This window comes from Aythya ferina (assembly GCF_964211825.1).
Source record: "Aythya ferina genome assembly, chromosome: Z".
In the NCBI taxonomy this organism is placed as follows: Eukaryota; Metazoa; Chordata; class Aves; order Anseriformes; family Anatidae; genus Aythya; species Aythya ferina.
Genome location: NC_140299.1, coordinates 18210227 through 18228357, shown reverse-complemented (window position 1 = coordinate 18228357; position 18131 = coordinate 18210227). Strand labels below are relative to the sequence as shown.

Sequence of the window (18131 nt, the reverse complement as noted above, 5' to 3'; positions counted from 1 at the left end):
TAAATGCAATAGTGTTGGCAGCTGCTGCGTTGTAAAAGGTAATAAGTATTTGAATAATCTGAATTTTTTTTATGGCATTTTTCTCACTCTGTTTAGTACAGTCTTAGAGGAGAAACATCAAGTAGTATACCATCAGATATTTCTTTCAGGGGAGAGATGGGAGAAAAAAGATTAATTTTTAATAAATGGAATTCTTAGTAACGTCTTTATTTTAATTTCTTTAGACTATGTCTGAATGTATCCAGCTCTCATTTGCTGTTTGTAGAATTGGCATTTACACGGTAAGGCAATGTTCTAACTAAATAAATACCTTCTGTTAGTGTTAATGCCTTTTTACTGAAAAGAAGTTACAAAGTATTTTGGCATCAGGATTAAGCAATGCAGTTAGCAAAAGGGATTTGTCATATTAGTTTACATAAGCAGAATACAGCATGGTTTATCCTATCCAGCTTTAATAATACCAGGACAGAAAGTGTTATTCACTTTAATTAAAAAGTAATGAAAAATCCAGGCAACCTCTTAAGGTAAGAAAATTTGGAATTCTTATGTGTGAGTTACTGAGAATTCACGCATAATATAATGGCTGAAGGGTTTGTATACATTTGCTTTTAAGTATCCATTATGCTTGAGTAATGTGTTGTACTAAAACATATTAGGTAAATGTACTTGTAAGCTTTGCCTCGAGTGCCTTAATAGTTTCCAAATACTGTTAAGTCAAGTCTCCTGAACCTTAATTGAAATAAACTTGAAAGAAATACGAGGTTTATTTCAAACATGAATGTCCCAAAGATGCTAAGAATTCTTTAAAATTTTACCTTCCTCCTAATTGCTGCTTGTATTAATGATGAGATCAGATAGAAATTCACTAAGTAAGCATGTTTCAAAGCCTGGAGCTTTCAGAGTGGGATTGCTGCTCCCACTGTTAACGCTTTTCAGCAGGAAACCTGGCACACACTGCTTTCCATTTTTATTAGGCTGTACAGTCAAAGGCTATGTGCCTTGTGAACAGCTGTAATGAGGCCTATATAGTACCAGTGACCCTTACCTGGGGACCAAATTGCAAAGCTTAATATTTTTCTATTCCTAGAATTTAGCTCCAGTTACAGCTTCATGTCTGCATGACTGTGCACCCCCCACCCCTGACATTTGCCTGTGTTCTGTTTTCATAATCTAAAAGACTCTCTTCTAAATGGTAGAATGTAACAGATTTGGGTAATATGTACAAAATCCTCATGAAGGAAACTGCCACTTGCAGTTAAAAGCATGCTTTCCTGTGGTATTTAAGATCCTTAGCAAGACCTTCTTTCTCCAAATTCCTGTGTGATAAGAGAATGCTTATCTTGAAGGATTGGAGTGGGCTACGGTATGAGGTTTTAACGGCTGTGAAGTATGCAGACCATCTGCCAGCTTTTTAGAAGGCTGTATTAAGCTGTCTAAATTAATTTGAGAAGATGTCCAAGTATAATTTTGTGTGTGTGTTGCAGGAATGGGTATAAGCAGTTGTAATGTATAGCAGAATACGCCCTCTCATAATAATTGGTTCTGTTTAGGTTTAAAATAGGTAAGTGTAGTGGGTCTGCTGCAGTTCACTGTTAAGTCGTGGTAGCTGCAGTCGTAGTGGTAGTTGTATAATTGGTATTTTGTTGCGAATTTTGATCAGCAAAATTTTTAATTTCATCAAGTATTTTAAATTGCAAAGATAGCTTTATTTATGAAAATGCTGGGAGGAACTGATTTCCCTGACTGCTGGGACCTCAAGGAAGGAGTTTGGTGAGTAGGCTTGAGAGCATCCAGAGATACACTACTGTGGCCACAGTATAGAGAAAAGGCATGCCATATATAAAGTGTATGTGAAGGCTGAAACAGCTGTTCTAGGAAACTGCTAGGTGCCTGGAGTACTTGCTTGTGTAGAATTGCCTGTCATTAGAAAGGTGAATTTCAGATGATCTGCTTGGTGAGTGGGCTTGAACAGTTTTTGTGTCCGAGTTAAGGGAGAGACCTGCCAAAGTGAATGCTATGCGGAAATGAAATGTGGTAGTTCCTCTCTCCACTTTTTGCCTTGTTCTTGCTCAGTCATGTAACTCAGTCACTGGATTTGTTGCTCAGGTATGCGAGCAATCTGGCAGCTAGCAAGTATAGTGCTCTGTACAGATGGTCAAGAAGTAAAACACAGAACTCCAGTTCATATTTCCCATTTAATCAATTCATTATAACTTGTATTGTGTGCTTTCTACTGCATGCTGTTTTGCAGATTTAATAGATTAAAAAAAATAATTGATTGATTATTACCCAAAAGCTAAGCAGTCTGTGAAGTGCCAGTCCTTAGCAGCAGCATGTGTTCAGTTTGTCCTGTATTTGGGCACTTCCTGTTCTGCATGTCCTTGTACACTGCCGTAAGTATCTTGCAAAGACTTGTAGTCCTTTGGACTGCAGACATCTCAATTGTTAGTCTGTTATCAAGCTGCTTATCAGTAACACTCTTTGAGTACCCATTACTTCAGCTGTACTAGTGCATTAAATAGGCTTCCTGTTTTTCAGGCCTGTACAGATTACAAGAAGGAGGAAGGGTTTATATAGATATCTATAGCAAAAGAGTCTGTGTTGCCTTCGGTTGACATGATTAGGAGGATAAAGCTTTGTTCTCTCAAGCTAGGAAGAACATAGGTCCTTGCAAGACTTCGGAACGATGTGACACTCATTTTTGGAGATTAAACCAGACGAGATTTAGAGGTGTGCACCTAGTCCAAGGGGGAAGTACAAAGGCAGAGGTGGCTAATACGAAAAATCCATAGGTATTTGTAAGGAACTGAAGCTGAAAGATGCGTATCCTGAAATTGAAACATTATCATGAGCTTAAATGAAAACTTTTGGAATAGAAACCAACCAAAGTAAAACTCCGTATCTTCTGTGTGCCTTACACAGCTAGTACATTCTGGCAGAAGTTCCAGCCTTTTCAGACTTCTTGTTTCTGCTTCTTCCACTCTGGTAGTGCCTGAGACAGATATGTCAGTGGCAGCGTGGGAACAGGTAGATAAGTTACTTCCTGACTCTCTGTCGTTGTGGAGATTGTATACGTATGACAGCTTGTAGCAAAGTTTGACAGAAATTTGTGCTGTTATTGTTAATGTCTTTTCTGCTTCTGTTGTATTTTTCTTAAGCAGGTGAAAATAGTATTGAAATAACTGTGGAGACCTCAACCTACATAAACTTAAGAGGGAAAATACTTTGAAATTTGTTGTCTTTCTTGCAAGATAGTTATTATGATGGCATGTTTGCTACCTTTATAGCTACCTAGGTCTCTACATCAGAAAGTGTGGAAACATAATTGTATGCCTTTATGTGACCTCCAGAAGGTTCTTTGATATTCTGTCCTGGGCTTTGTAGCTTTTTTCCCCTAAACTGTTTGTTTGTATATAATAGGAATCTTTTATAAGCAGGGGTTATAGGATATGGATATTCTTCTCCCCTCTTAACCAGGTGACCTCAGGAATAAACAAAAAGACTACTAATATTCCTATTGCTTGTTGTTCTGGATGACACAAGGAAAGAACAAGGAAAGAAGCCTCTGCAGGGATGAGAACCATGCAGAAAAAAACTAAGGAAGCCTCGTGGAAGTGTGATTCTTGGCTGATACGCGTTAGGAATAAAGAGTGTAGAAAATAGCATTTTCTGTTCTTGGAAAATCTGAGAGTGTTTTCCCTGATTGTGGAATATGGCATCAGCAGGTAAGCAATTGGAAAACACTCACTTCAAACCAAAACAAAAGGGATAACAACAAAGCCTCTGTAGATCTTTCTGGATCTCAGATGCTGGGGATGGCAAAGCCAGTGCACTTGAGCAGCATTGCATCCATATTGGCATCTTCCTGAAAATGGTGAGCCATGGATATTTTGGTATTAGTAGCCTCTTGACTTGAATTTGCATAGTGGATGTGGAAATAAATGATGCATTTATAAAGCTGTGCTTACTATAGTTTATGTATGGTAAGCGTAGTAAATGATGCAAATGTTGTGCTTTTTGTTCTCTGGTTTACTTTGGATTAACTTACATTTGTCTTTGTTTATAATGATAAATTCATGTCTTGAAAATGGTTTGACTAGAAACAGCTGGTATGCTAAAGAATTTTTCTGACATTAAGACAAACAGAGTTAACATTTATTCATAAAGTGGTGGAGGGGAAGCTCTTAAGAGAAGCCAACTGTGATGGTAACTAAAGGCAGTCTTGGAGTAGGAGGCAATCACGGGAACATGTTTGGAACGGTTCATGAGCCAGCCTGTGAATTACAGTATAGAAGGCTTCCTCTGAGACTCTTCCCCTCCCTAACGAGGTTTCCCATTGGAAAATGCAAAGTTAAAGTAATAACAGAGCTCATATAGCATATCCTGTCTACTCCTCCCTTTCCCATGTTGTGTCCTTGACATGAGCAGCAAAACAAAGGCACAAAAAGGGAGCAGGAAAAAATCCTTTTATGTTCTACCCTTTGGGAAATGCAGACAATTCCATTCATGTTCACTATTGATATTCTATGGGTAGACCGCTGGAAAGGAAAGGTATAAATATTTTCAACTTCCAGCCTTAAATAAAAGGTATTTACTATGACCAGAGTATTTATTGGCAGTGACTTGTGTTTGATGAGATGGTGGTGTGTTTGAGAGTATGTCCAGTTTGTTGTTGCAAATGTCTAGTCAAGCTGCTTTAATCGCGTTTGTTTATCTTCTGATATATTTTTTTTCCATTGCTACCAATATAAATAGTATAAAGGGAGAATGATACAATGCATGTGTTATTCTGTATGTGTAAATGTTAGATATACCAAGGATTATTTTTTTTATAAAAGCTATTAGATTTTTCCTTCTACTTTTCTGAAACGAAGAAAGAATTACGACTTTTTTTTTATCAGATGGGGAAAGCTTGGACAGGTTGAATGGGAAATAACCCATGCTGGGCCAGGGGTGAGGATAACAACACAATTCTAACCCTATTCCCTATGCAGAGTTCATTTGTTAAATTAAATTTATTTGAATTGCTGAGTAGCTGCTCCTTGTGGCCAGAGCTCATATTACCTGTGCAAAGAGCTTATCAGCTTGGTCCAACCAGTGCTCGTGTGACAGCATTGCTTCCCTGAGATATTAACTGACACAGTCTGTATTTACAGCCCTTTGACAACCTCTGACAACTAGTAATTGATTTCATTGGGAAATGCATGGTTTGCCAAATTAGCCTGTTAATTTTTGTCAGAATGAGATGTCTGTTTGACAAACTTGCAGACTGGAATGGAGTTCTGTTCTAAACTAGAGAGATGATGAACTCAGACTGATGAATTCAGGGTCCATTAAAAGCAGATCATCTAGATGAAACTGCCTCCTTGCTTTAGGAAAAAAAAAAAAAACAAAAACAAAACAAAAAAAACAAAAAAAAAAACCCACAGTCTTGTAGCACAGACAATTACCTTGAAGGAGCACTAGAGAAAAAAGCCTAGATCCTTATTACAAGAGTTATTACAAGAGTCTCATATCTTTTCTATTGAGTCAGGTCACCATTCAGCTTGTATTTATCAAAGCTATGTGGTTAGTTATCCTGTACATAAACACTGTTTTGTATTCCTTTTGGAAATCAAGATTCCTGATCTGCAACGTTGCGCTCTTTCCAGAAAACAGTTGTGTAATATACTGGCAAAATGTCATGTTTTGCCTTCAGTAGCTGGTCCACATGGAACATAAACTATTCCTTTAGGCTCAAGTGGTTCAGGGGGGTTATTGTGTGAGCATGGAAATTTCCTGATGAATCTGCGGAGCATCCCTTTATGATGCAGTGTAGTGTAGAATACTGTTCTTTATTACAAAAATGAAAAATAACTATTTGAAATGATTAATAGATTTAAAGTAGAAATTGCAAATACATAGCAAAGCACAGGTATTCAATATCCTGACAAACTCTTTTAGCAATATCACATGCTTGAAATTCGAGCTTCCCCATGACTGTGGACTTGGAAAGACAGTAGTGGGGCATGTTGAATTACTATGTGGCAAGTGTACAAATCCAGAAGTTAGCTGCGTCCTTTGGATTGTTAAGGGGATATAAAGACAAGAAATAGTTTTCCAGTGAAAGTGAAGCTTTTCTTTCATGTTCTGTAATCTAAAAATAGGGATTATGCATAGCCATGATTTTTGCAACAAAGTAAATTAATTTTCAGGGTGTCTGAAGTCTGTCTGTTTGGGCTGTTTGAAATTGTGGCAAGAGATTGCCTTATGAATATGCTAAAAATTGCATGCACTGTTCTGTGTGTGCACAGTCACATCCTCTACTTTGTACAGTTGCATAAATAAGAATCAAACAGGTGATTTGTAAATGGAAATGGTATAAGCAATATATACTATTCTTAGTAATAGCATACAGCTGTTGTTACCCTCAGTATTATTTTCCTGAAAGTGATGTTGATTGTTTCTGGCTTGTCTGCAATTTACCTTTACTAGCAGCTGGACATCTACACTGTATTAGAAATTACATTTCTTTTTGCAGGATAATTATCTTTTTCACGAGACGACATGTTACAGCAGAAGGGGGATCAGTCTGTTCATCAAGTCTTAGACTTGTTTCATTACTGTGAGGTCAAAAGCTTGTCTGTTTTTCTTAGACTGATAGAATGTTGCTTTTGCCTATGAACAGGCTTGCACTGTAGCCTGAGGGTATTACCGATATAACAGTGTTACTGTTGTGATTGCTACTGTAAATAGTTTGAGTCTGTTTTCTAAAGACATTCTTCATTTATTTAAGAATAGGTATATTGTAAGGGAAGAGGTCATACAAGCAGGTAGCAGATCAAATAAATTCAAGGAAATACATCAAATGCTACAAAACTTGATCTGTTATGAGTTAGCTTTATGAGGGTGAAGAACCTTTATATTTCTCTCCATGAGTATGTGTCTGTCTTTGTTTTTATGTTTCTCTGCACTGTAAAGTTGAAAATTTTTGCTCAGGTATTGATGTTAAAGTGACTTGCTGAATTTCATGCTGCTACAGCTTCTGTATAATTATAGGCTAGTTTTCATCATGCTTTGAGATTCTTTATTGATCTGTATAAAACTGTAAATGTTAGGAAAAGTTGTTCTACAGCATCCTGTACATCCTTTTAAACAAATGGCCCTTTTTAGACTATTTTTATTTTATTGCTATGTTTGTATTTGTATCACTTTAATTATATTTCACACAAATCTTGAATCTGTTTCTGTAATATGTAGGCCTTTAAAGAATGCCACTTCATTCTTATTAGCGAGGATTTCTATAGCATGAAACTGAACTATGTTGTAATGGTCTTATATGGCTAGGTATCATCTTATTAAAGAGGAGAAATAACTGTAGCGTTTAAAAGATACTGTAACTTAATGGTGAATTGATATTAATGTGTATAAATTGACATGTTTCTAAAGGTAGCTTTCAAGTGACTACATGCCTTAGTATCTTAAAAGCCATTCTGGGACGTAATCTTTTAGGGATAAAGATGTGAGAAATGTCTCAGATGCCTTGCATCCTGGAAGGATAAGTAACCTATAGGTTACTTATAGTGTGTTGTAACTAAGATTTTAAAATTCTGTTTCTTGTATTGTTGCAGCTGCCTGTGTGAGTGTTGGCAAATCTCTTGTACATCTCTTTGCAGCAGTATTTATTCCAAGGTTTCCCAAAGTTGCAACTCTCGTTTCTCAGCTAGATTTAATACCATCAGTTAAAGCTGCTGGCCCACTTTGTTTCATTCATTCCTTTTAACGTCCTCTTTCAGAGCACACAAAAACTAATTAAAATCATCACAACTTATCATGTAATTATTTTACTAAATGTTGTATTTCAGGCCAAAACATGACCTTCCCTTTTTTTTCTTACCTTGTCTCTCTGAGGAGCAGTACTCCTGTCTGCTTTCAGTATTGTGGCTTGTTGTTGAAGGCAAGCTTGTAGTTCAGTGCTTGGATCTTCCTAAATCTAAGCTGTGTGAAATATATCTGCGTGTCCTTTTTGAGATGACTAGACATGGCAAAAGAGAGGTGATTTCATTTGCAGCTGTTTCAGCTAGCACAGGGAGACAACTGAAGGACAATGTGGTCATTGGTCATGGCCAACACAGGTTCGCGAGGGGAAGGTCCTGCTTAACAAATTTAATTTCCTTTTATGACAAGGTTACCCACCTAATTTACTAAGGGAAGCCAGCTGATCTGATCTTTTTGGATTCCCCAAGCTTTCAATACAGTTTCTCACAGTATCCTTCTGGACGAAATGTCCATCACACAGCTTGACAAATGCATAATGCGATGGTTGAACAACTGGCTGACAGGTTGTGCTCAAAGGGTTGTAGTAAATGGAATTACATCAAGCTGGCAGCCAGTCACTAGTGGGGTTCCATAGGTCTACATTGAAGGGCCAGTTCTCCTCAGTGTTTTCATAAATGACTTGGATGTAGGACTAGAAGGTGTTTTGAGAAAGTTTGCAGATGACACTAAATTGGGAGGAGCTGTTAAATCCCTTAGGGGTAGAGAGGCCTTGCAGAGAGATCTTGATGAATTAGGGAGCTGGACAATTCCCAGTAATAAGAAGTTTAACAAGAGCAAGTGATGGATTCTGCACCTGGAGCAGGGCAACCCTGGGTATTTGTACAGAATGGAGGAACCCTCTGGAAATGGATCTGGGGGTTTTGGTTGATAGCAAGCTGAACATGAGCCAGCAGTGCGCCCTAGCAGCCAAGAGGGCCAACCATGCCCTGGGGTGCATCAAGCACGGCATTGCTAGTTGGTCAAGGGAAGTGATTGTCCTGCTCTGCTCTGCGCTGGTGTGGCCTTACCTTCACCACTGGGTGCAGGTTTGGACACCACAATGCCAGGACATACAACTATATGGACAGCCTCCAAAGGAGAGCGACAAAGATCGTGAAAGGTCTAGGGGGCAAGATGCCTGAGGAGCAGCCAAGGTCCCTTGGTTTGTTCAGCCCAGAGCAGAGCAGGCTGAGGGGAGGCCTCATGGCGGCCTGCAGCTCCCTCACGAGGGGAGCGGAGGGGCAGGCGCTGAGCTCTGCTCTCTGGGGACAGCGACAGGACCCGAGGGAACGGCATGGAGCTGGGACAGGGGAGGGTCAGGCTGGGTGTTAGGGAAAGGTCTGCACGCAGAGGGTGGTCGGGCACTGGGACAGGCTGCCCAGGGCCACAGCACCAAGCTGTTGGAGTTCAAGATGCTGTTTTGGACACAGATGATTTGATTTTTGGGTGGTTCTGTGTGGATCCTTGTGGGTCCCTTCCATTGCAAGTTGTTCTGTGATTCAGTATACTCTGGCTCTAGCTACTGTGTGGCAGCATGTCTGTTGCCTCATTTGGAAAATTTCCGTAAGACCCCTGGCACCTCTTCAAAACTCTTCAACATCAACCAATTAGCATGGTTCTGCATGTTAAATTTTTCTTCAGTTCAGTCATTTTTGGAATTGCCTTAATGTAAACTGCTACTCTTTGTCACTGTTTTTTTTTTTTTTTTTTTTTTTTTTTGTCACTCTTTCATTTTTTTTCACGATACTAAAAAGACATCCTGGAAAAAGATCTACATTTTGTTGGCCATGACCTATAAAAAAGATCTGGAAGGAATTCAGCAGAGGACCATAAAGATAATACGGGGCTTGAAGCATCTTCCCTATGAGGAAAGGCTGAGAAGCCTGGGTCTATTCAGTCTTGAGAAGAGAAGACTGAGAGGGGATCTTAACAATGTTTACAAATATCTTAAGTGTGGGAGACAGAGGGATTTGGCCAACCTCTTTTCAGTGGTTTGTGGGGACAGGACAAGGGGCAATGGTCAAAAAATGGATCACGGGAAGTTTGGCACCAACATGCGAAAGAACTTCACAGTGAGGGTGACGGAGCATTGGGACAGGCTGCCCAGGGAGGTTGTGGAGTCTCCTTCTCTGGAGATATTCAAGGCCCGTCTGGACACCTACCTGGGCAGCCTGCACTAGGAAGCCTGCTTTGGCAGAGGGGTTGGGCCTGATGATCTTTCGAGGTCCCTTTCAACCCCTACAGTTCTGTGATTCCAAGATTCATTATTTATTATAATATATGACTTATTCATTATTTTACCAGTTTTCTGTGCTCCCATTGTGTTCAGTGATCCCTTAACTGTCAGATATGGCTTCCTCACCTCTCTGATGTCATTCTGCTTCATCCTGGCCATCTTAGTCACTTATGTCATGACAAAAATAATACTTTTTACTGTCCTCAATTCACTTCCCTTGTACCTTTTACTTGTTTCTTACTGTTGCTTTGTTCATTTCCTCCAGTTTTAGCACAGAGTATTTTAACTTCTGTAGTTGTTTGTTGGGGTGGGTGTGGTAGTGGAAAAGTGCATGTGCACAGATAAAATGTTTTGGGGTAAGCCGTATGCTAGAATCTCTTTCTCTCAAATTCCCTTAGTAACCAATTTTTAAAGTATGGTTCATGCTGTAGTGACTTTTTATGTCAGCAAACATACGCTTCAGTTTATGAATGATGATTTGCTGTACCCTGGTAACCTGGTTATTGTATTCTTGAATTCTTTCTCATTTTGTCCTACTGTGAGTTTTTGTAAAGTATGTTAGTCTTGTAGCTTAAAAGTGTAGAAGGTTGGTACCATATCACCACTGTTGGTAGTTTAGGGTAGTTTGCCTTTATGGAACTGAGTTGTTCAGAGCATGGATCTTTCCCAGAATCCAGGATGGGTTGCTGGCAGAATTTTTGCATATTTTTTCTTTTTTTTTTTTTTTTTTTTTTAATCCAGTCCTCCATTCCTACCCCAAATACTACTGCTTAAGAAGTCTAGAACTTGTTCAATTATGGACAAAAGTCAGTCTTTATAACTGCATGCATTTTCCAAATGTGGGAGGTTTTGTTTTTTAGCCAGACATGTGTTGTGTTAGAGTTCTCTTGATGATCTGCTTACTTCATTTTGTTGTGTAATCTCGGATTATCTGGAAGATATGCCAGTGCATTTGTCTGGGTTATATAATCTTAAATAATAACCTCCGTGGTTTATGGTTGTACCTACAGGCCTGACAGAAGGTGATAGTTCGATTCCTAGTCTCTGCTATGACAATCAGACTTATGTGCAGAGGGGGAATGTGTCAAACACAGCAGTGTTGTGCAAATCATGAAAGTTCCCGTGTTCATGGGAACATGGCCACGCTCCATGTTGGCCATGTTCACTTCTTGTCTATATGTGGGAAAACAAGGTGGGATTTGCTGTGAAGGTGAATCAACAGAGACAGATGGTCATGGAACAATGAAAGGAGAGTGGAATGAGAATATATCCAGTAAAAGCTGGCAAAACCTTCTGATAATTGATATCAAGGTTTGTGTTTTAGATGTTTTGCTTTGCTGTTGTATCACAATTTTTTTTTTTTTTCTTGGTTATTTTCTCTTCTTAAATTTATTGGCTATGAAAGATAACACATACACGTAAGAAAGAGGGTCCTAGGTGCAGGTTGGATCAGTGCTTTTAGTAAGATGCTAGATGGAGGTAAGTCTTGGTTTCAAAGGTTCTTAAAGTGCTTTTTTACTCTAACATCTCTGAAGTTTGAACAGGAAGGTAACTCTGAAATGAACCAAATGGGAAAATCCACATCTCTACACACCAGATCAAAAAGCAGAGCCTACAGTAGGATGAGAAGCCTAAATTTCTGGCAGTGGCTGTTACAGGCTAAAATATCGTGAAGGTCATGAAAGGGAGTTCTAAACTAAACATATTAAGAAAAAGATGGTAAAAATGTGTCCCCAAAAGAAAAAGGTTGCTTTGGACTGAGCTATGCTGAGCTCATGGAAATGTGAAGCTCTGAGACTATCGGATAATGAGCAAGAAAAACACAATAAAAGAAACAGGGTTTTAGGTGTGTGCTCTACTGAAGCTGTAATGTAATATGAATTAATTTTATATAAGCTTCTACCCACTAATAATAATATAGTGAATGGTAAATCAGCTTCAGGTAGAGAAAAGGAATAAAGCCCCTAGTAAGTATGAAACCTGAATCTATTTGGAAATGTCTCTGAATCTATTTGTCATAATACTTGTATTATTCTGTCTGCTTAGGTTCCTGAATCTTGCAGCTAGTGGCTTAGTTTTCAAACTTTGTATGAGATGTAAGCTAATTTTTTTTTAATTTTTTTTTTTTTAAGCAGGGTAAACTGAGGTGTAAAACACACACACAGACTCACACAGCCAACGTTCCCTAGCAAGTTCTAGACAAGTAATCTAGTAGTTCTGAATCATGATGCCTTGCGTTGTGACCTGCTACATGCTCTCAACTCATTGACACGTGTGCATTTGAATTATTACATTTAATTAGCCTTCTGCTGTCTTTACTGTTGAAATTGTCTTTTCAAATTCTGTACTCCAGTGCAGGAAACTGTTACCCAAAAAGAGATGTTAGCAATTTGCTCTATTTCTTGAATAACACTGCAGAGAATGCTGTTTGTTTTCATGTTGTGACTACTCTGTCATTTTTCTGACCTTCAGGCTTTCTTTTCAAGGGTTCTTTAGGTAAAGGTAGGTATGCCAAGTGAGCTTGTCCTCTCTTACCACACAGTTGTAACCATGGGATTCTGTATTTTTAATCTCTCATTCTCTTCTGTGCTAGAATATTTTTGATAAAAAACAGTTTGTTTATATTACAGTTTGTGTATTGCCTGCTTACTGTAACAATTACTGCTGAGAGGGTCTTCTGCTCTTAATAAGGAAAAAGAATTCAGTGCAGAACTGAAAAGGGAGAGTGCATAGCAAATGCTGTGCCAAAACTTGTATTTATGTATGAAAGTTGTATGTATGTTTATTAGTTTTGTATACTCAGTATGTTGAACTACTACAGGCCTTTGTGTTGCTGTGTAGGTACTGAACACTGTAGTCCACAGCTCTTTAACGGACTTCAGTTACTTTTTGATGGTTAAATCATTGTTTTGAACTAATCTGACTGTGGTTTTCATGTTCACATGACAGAATCCTAGCAAATAGGGCTGAAAGGAGTGAGAGTCATCTAATGCATCCCTGGCTCAGAAGCAGGATGAGCTATGGCCAAACCAGCTCTGACCAGACTGGTTCTCAGAAAAAGCCTTAGCAGATTCCATAATCTTCTCTTTTAATCTCTTCCCTAGCTCAACTAGCCTTACTCTTCTACATGCTGTTTTTCTAAGATGTAGCCTAAATCTCCTGTTAATCTCTCTTGCTGCACTTTAAGCTCTTCTTTGTTGTACACACAGCAAACAAGGACAAAAGTCTGTTCCTTTGTTGTTTGAAAGTAATCACATACTTTTTCAGCTTTCTGAAAAGTTAACAGGTTGGTCATGCGGTACAGAATCCCAAAGTTACAAATAGAGTTAGGAGTTGTGTCTCATGGCAGCTTACAATTGAAAGATGCAGCCATGTAGTTCTTATTTCTTCTTTTGCTTTATTTGTGTCACTAAAACAGGGATCAGAGGCAGTTTATTAATTTCATGCTGAACATAATAAATTACTTGCTGAGGATCATTTACTGGGTATACATTCTCCTGTCAAGGACACCTGGAAGAGACTCTTAGAAAGATGAGCTAAACCAAGCAAAAGCTTGGTTAAGCTCTATCTTATTGAACAGTAGAAACAACATAGGAATACCATTATGTGCCTATGAAACAGATGCAATGTTTATTTCTTTTCTCTTACCAGTTATGACTCAGCAACTCTTTCTTGGAAGATGCAATTTTTTGATGGCAGGATTCTCTTCCCTGAAGATTAGTGCGCTTTGAACAAAAGAGCATTGTAAAGGTTTCCATCATACGGTCTTTGGTTAACAACGAGCCTGAATTGCCAAGAAATCCAGACTGAGAGAGATCTCAGACTTTAACTTCTTGTATTACTTCTAGAATGGCTAACTCCAGTGCAGCTGTTAGCCGTCTTCTTTTGTGCTATGGTACAACCCCAATATACAGATTTCCAAATTTTAATGTGAGTTTCATGGAATGTGATGCTGTTTCTGAATATATATTAAAAAAAAAAAAAAAAAGGCAAATTTAAGCAAATTGTAACTTGATTCATGTTTTGTATGCATGCCACCGAAGGACAGCAGCTCTAGGATTCTTGTCAGTTGACTGAGGACAACCTAGCTGGCTGGAATGGTAGTATACTAGAACTATTTTTTTATTTAGTTAGCTTTTAGGAAGAGGCAAGAACTGCAGGGCTTTCAGTGAAAGTATGCTTCCTTTAGAGGAGTTAATTCACTTTCTGTGCAGAAGCATTAATACAGTCATGGTGGTTAGACTGTAATATTAAATAATTGGTGTTTGTTCGAGTGTTTGTTGCTTCATATAAAATAAATTAAACAGTTATTCATCTTGCTGTATTCAAAGGAGTAAACAAAGTACAGATTTCAAACCAATTAGGGTGGCTGCTTTTCTACTTGCTGTTATTTGCAAGCTTCTGTTTAGACTAATCTGCAAGCTAAGAAGTTTCTCTTCTGTCTCATTTGTTTGCCTTGGAGTTTATCCGAAATGCACTTGCTGAAGTAGTTTCTCATAGCTTTCAGAAATCTATGTTTCAGTTAAAAAAAAATATATATATATATTTTGTTTATATTAATCTAGGTACATCATTTGTAATAGAATTCTGTGCTCTGTCAGTCTAGGTTCTTGTAATAAGTGATGAATAATGTCTATTTTAAATTTTCACAAATGCCTTCAGTAACCATGGAATGTGCAGTCAGAAACAGACACTGCTGTCTGAACACCAAAAAATACTGAGAAAACTTTATTTCCAAGACAGATTTTTCTTAAAGAACGAGAAGCTGCATACTTCAAAGGACAAGCTGAGTTAGATCATCCACAGAACTCTGAATTATGCTTAGCTTCAGCTTCTGGTAAATCTGTGTTCTAATAAACTCTAGTAAAGTTGAGGGGTGGCAGTCAAAAACTCTGTTAGATAGACTAGGTAATGAAATGGATGTTTTAACACCTGTTGAACAGATAGCTCTGGGATTACTTACAAGTTAATATTTTAAGTGATCTTATTGAAAAATAAGAAGTTGATGTCACACAGAGGTTCTGACTGTGCTAGTAAAAATTTCAGCCATACATCGTGGGTATATGCAAATGTAAGAGGTTTTCTACGGGAAGATCTAGCATTAATATTTAGAGGTCAAGCTCCACGTGTTACTTGATAAGACAGTTCTTGTTGTCTTCCATAACTGAATGTTGGCATGATGGTAATTTACAAAATTATTAGCAGTTTTCTAGGTTTCCCTTTAAGTAAGACTGTTAAACTACAAGTTACCCTCTGTGTTTAAATTAGTAGTTCAAGAATCTATTTGAAGTTTAATTTTTTTTTGGAGGGCAGTTTCTTAATGTCTCACTGATTTTTTAATTGCCCCTGTGAGCTGAAGAGAATCAGATATTAATACTCATCAGAGAATACGATTTTCAGTGCTTTCCATTATAATGGAAAGTCTGACTGAACCAGCTGGATTTGAGCTGGATAGCTGTGTTTAGGAGACAAGAGATTGTGCAGCTGGATTTAGAACCTCCTGAAGTGGAAATGCCTATGTACAGCCTCTGAACAGCAGTTCCAAAATATTTTATGTGGTGGAATTAATGTCTGATTGCTGTATTTTGCAGAGAAGTTAATGTTAATTCCCTTGTTTAAAAAAAAAAAAAAAAAAAAGTAAAAGTCCCAAATAAACAAGCAGAAGTGGAATGAAGCTCAGAGCAAAGAGAAGCAGCAGCAGTATGTTCATGAAGGGGAAGAAAACAATTCTTTTTTTTTTTTGCCTGCATCATGGAATTGTAGAATGTTCAGAACAGGGTAAAACCAAACTCAGAAAACTGAAAACCACATCAATGAACGCTAATTTCCAAATAATAAATTTGTTGGCATCTTTTTTGAACAGATTTTGTAAATAACTTTTTTGGGGGTAGGGGATTGTGACTTCCTGTACAGTAGAATTAAATTAGAGATTGATTGTATTGTTATGAATTCAACTGTCTTTTATATTTAATTTTGAATGGCATCTTTATTTAAAATTAATACAGAGTATACAAGAGTCAGCTTCTTTTGTGTGGTGCCAAGTGAGAGGATTACGCAATCTGAACAGATCGCTATATGAAGTTTTAGGTAGAAGAAGTACATCAGTAAATGTGGGAAAAAAAGGTTACATTTTTAGAACTCAATGTCATAGAAAAGCTTTTACATAAAGCCTGAAAGCAGAATGCAAATTTCAGAATGGTAGTTAAATAAAATGAAATACATTTTACAGTGATTATGGCAATGAAGTAATTTAAGAAAAAAAACATTGTGGGTGCTGAGGAGTTAACTGTTTTGATTATGTGCTCTTCAGTTAGTAGTTTTTTTCATTTTTATGAGTTGATATATTTTTTTTCTTTAATTCCTTTTGCCCTGCCAGGTAAGGCTTGTTCTGGTCTTTTCTTATATACATGTAGTATGTAAGTTGTACTTCAAGTCATATTTATTGTGGTGAAATACAGGATTATTCTAATGTCTGAACTTGGTCAGACAATGGTACATATTAATGAAATTAAAATAACGGTACTGATTAATGAATTAATCAGTAACATATGAGACTAATTAATCAGTAATATATGAGACTATAAAGATACCATGCTAGTAGGTAAATACAGTTCTCTATATTTGATGAGTACCTGTGTCTGTAGTATCTGCCTTCTGTGCAATAAAAGTGCTTTAAAGTGCTTTAGGACTTTTAGGACCTGGCTTCTTAGGCAGGGTTCTCAGAATGTGATACGAAACAAAATTGGTTAGCTTTAGTTTATCCTCAGGTTTCAGAAAGTAGGAGTAAATCTGCACTGGTTAGTTTCTTTGCTGACTAATTTATTTAATTGCTGGCCATTGCCTTTTGTGCTCACTTTGTGCAGATGAGAGGTCTCCACTGGTTCTTCTCATCTCCTGTCCTGCCTTACATGAACTGTGGCTGTTTCATTTTTGACAGCAACGTAACTGCTCTTGCAGGCAGTAGGAGGCAGATAAAGGGAAAGCATGCAATCTCATTCAAGAATAACTTGAGTTATTAGCTTGCTTCAAGCTCTAAAATACCTAATACCTAGTTTATGAACACCACGCACATGTATGGGACATCCTTGTAAGGCAGTGCGAGAAGGTGTACTTTCCTTGCAACACTGGTTTGAAGATTATGAGCACATGAATCTAAGTCATAATTCCTTGAAGCAGCCTGACCCCTTTTGCCAGTGTGTGTAGGTGTCCAAAGTGTAACTAAAGTTCAAGTATATGGCAATGCACTGCTGCTATGATTAAGCCAGAAAAGGGCACAGTTGTCTCTGTTGCCCAGTCCTATCTCTTTCTGGGGTTGAGTCTTAGGAACATGCAGAAAGCCCTAAAAAGCACTTTTGCAGAGCTGGTACTTGATGAACATAGTCTTCTCTGGCTAAGCTTGTTTTTGGCTTAGTCAGAATATTTTAATGAAGTTATGTAGAACTCTAAACAATAACATGACTTTTTTTTTTTTTTTTCTATAGTTCAACATCCCTTTTATATTTCTTTGTTTAAAGCTTGAAACCAACCACTTCATGAGGGAATGATAAGGATGGCTTTATTTTTGCCGTGGAAATCCAGGTTGAAGGTTCTGATTTGCTGTACAGTGTGAATTGGAGGATATAAGTACTGGGGCCCTCCCTCTTTCGGCAGAATCCTTTTTAAAGCTTTACACAAAGGGGTCTACAGAACATGAACTAAACTTTTTTTTCCTAAATGGCTAAACAGGATGTAGATATAAATAATAATTCAATACAAACTTATTTTGCTGGAGTTTTCTCACACACAGCTTCTTGTATGTTGAGAAATGTAGTTTCCTTTTAGAAATAGTTCTTTCATTAGTTTCCGGATAGTGCTTAAGATAAATTCGTAAAATTAATAAAATAAAGAAAAGTTAATGTTCCAAGGTGGTGTAATTTCTCTATATCAAGAGTAGCATTTCAAAATTTTAAGAACAGTGAAGCACATGCTACATTACATAAAATTAGATTAACCTTTGCCATAGTACTTTTTCTGAGGCAGTAATAGGCCATACTTTTCTAAACATGAAAACCAAAATCATCCCATATGTCTGGATTTATGAATGATTTTGTAATTTGAT

At 37.7% G+C, this 18131-nt stretch overlaps 1 protein-coding gene across 6 annotated transcripts in view; it reads left to right on the top strand.

The window, feature by feature from the left end:
* The window catches only part of ARL15 (ARF like GTPase 15), a 219082-nt gene that overhangs the window by 11980 nt on the left and 188971 nt on the right, over window positions 1-18131 (top strand). For 5 of the 6 annotated variants that reach the window (XM_084503120.1, XM_084503124.1, XM_084503123.1 and 2 more), the window contains one exon: window positions 225-281. In XM_084503120.1, coding sequence (XP_084359246.1) covers window positions 228-281 — 54 coding nt within the window. In that variant the 5' untranslated portion in view covers window positions 225-227. Of the gene's footprint in view, window positions 1-224; window positions 282-2814; window positions 3028-18131 lie in introns of those variants that run through there. The other variant, XM_084503121.1, reaches the window with a different exon arrangement.